Below are 5,141 nucleotides of genomic sequence, written 5' to 3'. Positions count from 1 at the left end.
ATTAGTGCAAATTAGATGCAAATTAGTGACCAAGATAGGAGGACTTGTTTGTGGAAGGCAGATAACTTAGCTGGAATTATCTATATTATGATTACACATCAAAACAAAACTAAGAATTCCAGTCTATGGTTCCAGCTCACTTTTGTTATGCCCTTCACTCGTTAACTTCCCTCCGAGTCGTTTACTCGGATGTACGTCAATGCATGAGTGCCCACTAGCGGAAACACTGGTCTTTTATTTTGTAATGAATGTGAAATATCCGGTGTATTATCGTCGCTTACTTCATTGCCCCTACTTATTTTGACACATGACGAAATAAGCGAATATCTGATGTCCACTCTCACACGAGGACGTGTAAAGTGAACGTGTCAGTGGGAGATTTTTACTGGGTGTCTTATTCTTCACAGATCTGATCATGTCTGCGCCGTGGGCGGCGCGCCAAGGGGAAGTGGGTGATCTGGGCAGCAAGAGTAAAGACCAGCTCTTGGAGATGCTGTCAAGACAAGAAAAGTTACTGTCTAATAAGTTAGTGATTCCCCCCACTACTTTTTCCCATTTTGTTTCATTTTATTTTAGCCTGAATATATATCATTAATAATGTGTGTTTAGATAAATCAGGATTTAAGATTACTGGCTTGATTACTATGCTGATTAAATATTCTGGATCCTTCCATAGGAACCTTATTATTAGTCGAGTAACGTTAAATAAAAGATCAGTGCATCCCATCAGTGCCACACAGCTGGGACAATTTATAACTGATCCAAGATCCAGTGATATAAATGAAATTGTTGCTTTGTTGAAGTGATTAATCACTTGTGTGCAACTGGTCACTGTTATTATCCCGTTTATTACTGTGAAACATTCTGTACTGTATAAAATGCTGTTTAAATAAATATAATTAAATATTATCTGTACTTTTAAAATCTCTTCAGGAGATTTATTCAGACCCTTCGAGATAAGGGAAAGAAGATTGCCGGCTTTGTTGAGAAAGTACACCTTGCACTTGGACATCTGGAGGAGGAGGAGAGAAAACAAGCAAGTTTAATCTCTCTCCGGATGGAGTTTCAGAGTAAGTATCAGCATGCCCTTGCCAAGCGAAGCACAGAGACACATTTAGACTCCAATTTGGACATGATTATCCCATCCCACGACAGAAACAAAGCCAATGTCAATATCGATGCGGCTAACATAAAAGAAAATGGTGGTTTGTTGGGCCAAGCGGAGTCTTTGACATCCCAGCCGGAGGATGCTGAAACACTAGAAACAGCCGGTGGGAATGCAGCAGCCTCACCGATGAAAGAGCTTGTGGTGGCATTTGGACAAGTAACTCTTGATGAAAGTAACAATGACTCCATCCAAGACACCATTAAAACCTTGCTTCCTAGTAAGCAACAGAAGAAACCACATTACATCGAAGTTCTGGAGAAGACAGAGAAAACTGTGAATATGAGGAAGCCCAGATTCAAACCAAACCAGTGAGTGGAAACTACACTGTCATTGCATGGCTCTGTTTTTCATTTGTTTTGAAAATAAGCTGAAACATAAAACATTAAAGGGACAGTTCCCACAAAAATTTAATTTTGGTCATCGTTATAAGATCAAAAATGGTCTTAAAGCAGCACCGTAAAATGAATCTGAATTAATCAAGTGGTTAAATCCAAGTCTTGCAAAGAGCTAAGATTGCTTCATAGGTTTTTATTTCCATCTAAACAATGATTGATACACATAGAGCACATTACATATGGAAAACATAAAGGCTCAAATATGTAAGACAAGAATCAATGAGGTTTGTTCTTACCACGTGACGCATACACAAGCTTACATGTTTACCAAGTGTGATGTGCTCTATATATGCGTTTATATGTGTATAAAAGCCCAATTTAATCTGTTCCTATAAAGTGATTATATCTCTTTAAAGCACGTGGATTACCTGGACTTTTAATGGTGGTTCAGAAACCTCTCAAGTTATATTAAAAATATTTTAATTTTTGTTTTGGAGATGGATCAAAGTAAAAAAAAAAAAAGGGTTGGAACGACATGAGGTTGAAAGTCAGGTTGGATAAAACTGTTTGTGTTTTATTTAGGTTAGCTGTAAAATCTGAGTCTTCATCACCTAGTCAGGCCTCTGGCAGCATCACACCACTTACTGCAGAGGCCAGAAGACAAAGAGACCTAAAACACCTGGATGACATCACTGCGGCTAGGTTTCCACCCCTGCACCACACTCCTGCCCAGCTGCTGTCATTAGAGGAGTCGGCTGACCTTCTGCAGGAGCAGACAAGAAGACACCTGGTAGGCTGAAGATGTCTTGCTCATAGCAGACTCAGAGAAACTGAGAAGAAACTTGAATGACCAAAGTGAAAAAACTATTTTGAGAGAGTGGTTTTAATACAATTGCATTCTTTTTAAGAAAATAACTTTATTTTTGAGAAATTCCAGTCTGGATTCTGATTGCGACATAGCACTGATTCTGCACTGTTAAAAGTGCACAATAATATTGCTCGGTTTGTTGATGCCAAGTGCCCTGTTATTCTAGTGCTGCTTGATCTCATGGGAGCCTTTAAAAACAGTGAACCATTTAGTCCTTCTGTCTCGACTTAATCACTTTTTTTGATAATCGGGGTACCACACTTCAGTGGTTCTCATCATATCTGACCAATAGAACCTTATCTGTAGTGATTGGGGACACGTTCCCCTCCACCACTTCTCTCTCTTGCATCCTCCCTATTCTTTTTTCACTATACATGATGCCTCTTGGGTCTATTATACCCAGGCATAATATAGCTTTTCAATGCTATGCTGATGATTTGCAAATTTATTTGCCTATAAGACCAAAAATGCTGACGTAGCTGGGCTGCTAATTGATTGCATTTATGACATGAAACTATGGTTAGAGCAACATTTCCTTCATCTCAATGAAGAAAAGGCTGAATATATTTTATTTGGAGAGTCTGTAACTTCGACTTTGATGTGTTGACTTCAGAGCTTAGACCAACTGTCAGAAATCTTGGTGTGACTTTTGATAGTAGCCTGAAATTTGATAAAGAAATTGACAGCGTGGTTAAAGCTATTTTTTTTTCAGTTATGTCTTTTGGCCAAGTTCAAACAATTTTTGAATCGCTTTGACCTTGAAAAAGCTATTCATACTTTATCAGTTCAAGAATACATTATTGTAATGCACTTTATGTTGGTGTGTGGATATTTCTACCCCATTCTGTATTCATTATTCATGTAGTACATTCATGTAATTGCGTATACTTTTCATTTCAGGAGTTGCAGGCCAAACAAGCTGCCCAGAAGCTGGCAGATGGTCTGAGTTTTAAGACGGAGAGTTACAACCCAAAAGGAGGCCCACTGACAGCCTACAGAGAGGAGCATGATGATGGGGCCCAGCTTTCCTCAGAGGAGGACTGATCGTGGGGCCCTAGAGGGAGGGCACTGGCTTGTTGATGTGTTTGGCCCCATGCCCTGGACCAGATCTAGGCCTACAGCCCATGCTTCAGGACCCTGGAGAGAGGCTTCCAGCCTGAGGACAAGAGAAGGGCTCATCATGAACGGCAGGGACAATGTCTTAGATTCTGCTTTTGAAGATAAATAACTGCATCAAGTTGAGAGTTATTGTGTGAAAACTGATCGTTTTTGCATGTGGAAATGTTTCTGTTCAACAGTAACAGATTATTTGGCAAACTAATGCAACAAACTGAAACCTCAGCAGGTCTACACCTGTTGTCTTGTATAGATAATATAATTACTTATACTTATCAGCCATACATTCAAGGGTGTAGTTCATGTGCTATTATAAGGATATTAATAGAATATTTTTGTATGACCTTTCTTAATGTTTATTTAATAAACCCTCTGAATTGACTTTTAAAGCTTGTGATTAGTTTCTTTGAATCGGATAACCGAAACCGGCAGTTTCATCAACTAAAGGTGGAGGCACTTAATGTTTTGTCACTTGAGTGCAACAGCCTGGGAAATGTCTGTCTCCCTCCCTTTTGCAGCATTGTTTTGATAAGCCCCCACTGGTTTGCTTGGATGAGTCCGCTGTCGTTTGAAGGGAGGGATTGTTGTTATCACTGCAGAAATCTGTGACATGCCTCAGATGATTAATATATGTAATGTGAAATATTGAGGCTTGAAAGAATTAGACCAATTGGTGGAGTACATCTGGATTTTATTTAGATCTTGTTACTGCATGATGTGGCAATGCATTCTGGGGATGGCAACAGATAGACAGACGTGACATGTGGTAAATGCAAAGCCATCAACGCTAATAAAACTTATTAAAATCACACCTTAACCTTCTCAGATGTAAACAATTTTTTTTTCTTTACATATTATTCTGGAATCTTTATATTTAAATAGATTCCAAAGGAGCCTGAAAGGGAGGAAATCCAAATCTGTGCCGGTCTGCAGCTGATACTGTGATAACCTCTAGTAATTGCTTCTGCCGTTGATATGAACTGCTGCCTCAGAAAAAAATCCTAACACATCTGGCAGGTAGTGTTAGACTCCAGAGCGCCTTATATCTAGACGTCTCTCGTGGTAAATATGTCAGACTTGTCCAGAAAGAATCTCCTCCTCTATGTGGTATTAATTAAGTCTAACTTGCATAACAGAGCAAAAAAGACTGTTATCAATATACACTTAGATTCCTGTGCTGATCAGATTCGCCCGTAGACATAAGATATGCTTGAGTTGGACTTTAAGCATGCATTCTGACAGTGTCTTTTAAGTTGTTTCTTGTTGCAGTTTTTGTTTTTCCACAATACCCCCACACTTATCGTCTCGGATCAATAAACGTCTAGTGGAGTCGTCTGTAAGTGGTTTTCATCTACTGCAAGTGTGAAATCATGCCCTAGAGAGAATGGGTCTAATTTTGAGCTGTGGACAGGATGATAAAAAAGACATTTTAATGCAGTAGAGGACTATGGACTAATTATGAAGTTGCAATAATGCATTTCTCTACTCTCTCGTTACTTCATCATTTTTTAAAGGCATTTTGATTCATCACTGCTTTGAGACATACACCTCTCATTGTTCCTCTCCCTAGTTCTTTCTCTTTTTTACTCTAGATACAGTTTCACAGTGAAGCTGACCTCTAATGATACTCAGAGCAGGTCCTATACTCTAATGC

At 39.1% G+C, this 5,141-nt stretch overlaps 1 protein-coding gene across 1 annotated transcript; it reads left to right on the top strand.

The window, feature by feature from the left end:
- The first annotated feature begins 288 nt into the window (after positions 1–288).
- On the top strand, positions 289–3,668 carry LOC113070609 (DNA-directed RNA polymerase II subunit GRINL1A-like). Its single transcript, XM_026244011.1, has 4 exons — positions 289–525; positions 934–1,476; positions 2,086–2,293; positions 3,272–3,668. The coding sequence occupies exons 1-4, from the start codon at positions 416–418 to the stop codon at positions 3,413–3,415; spliced, it is 1,005 nt and encodes a 334-aa protein (XP_026099796.1). The 5' UTR covers positions 289–415; the 3' UTR covers positions 3,416–3,668.
- Positions 3,669–5,141: the final 1,473 nt, after the last annotated feature.

Source organism: Carassius auratus, unplaced genomic scaffold, assembly GCF_003368295.1.
Source record: "Carassius auratus strain Wakin unplaced genomic scaffold, ASM336829v1 scaf_tig00004693, whole genome shotgun sequence".
Lineage (NCBI taxonomy): Eukaryota > Metazoa > Chordata > Actinopteri > Cypriniformes > Cyprinidae > Carassius > Carassius auratus.
Note: the sequence above shows the minus strand (reverse complement) of the source record. Positions and strands in the feature narration are given on the sequence as shown.

What these genes read in the sequence shown, in the direction of transcription:
- LOC113070609 (XM_026244011.1), top strand. Translation starts at nt 416, where the DNA reads ATGTCTGCGCCGTGGGCGGCGCGCCAAGGGGAAGTGGGTGATCTGGGC. An exon ending in CCCAGATTCAAACCAAACCA is followed by an intron (nt 1,477 to 2,085) that starts GTGAGTGGAAAC and finishes TGTTTTATTTAG; the next exon opens with GTTAGCTGTAAAATCTGAGT. An exon ending in AGCAGACAAGAAGACACCTG is followed by an intron (nt 2,294 to 3,271) that starts GTAGGCTGAAGA and finishes TTTTCATTTCAG; the next exon opens with GAGTTGCAGGCCAAACAAGC.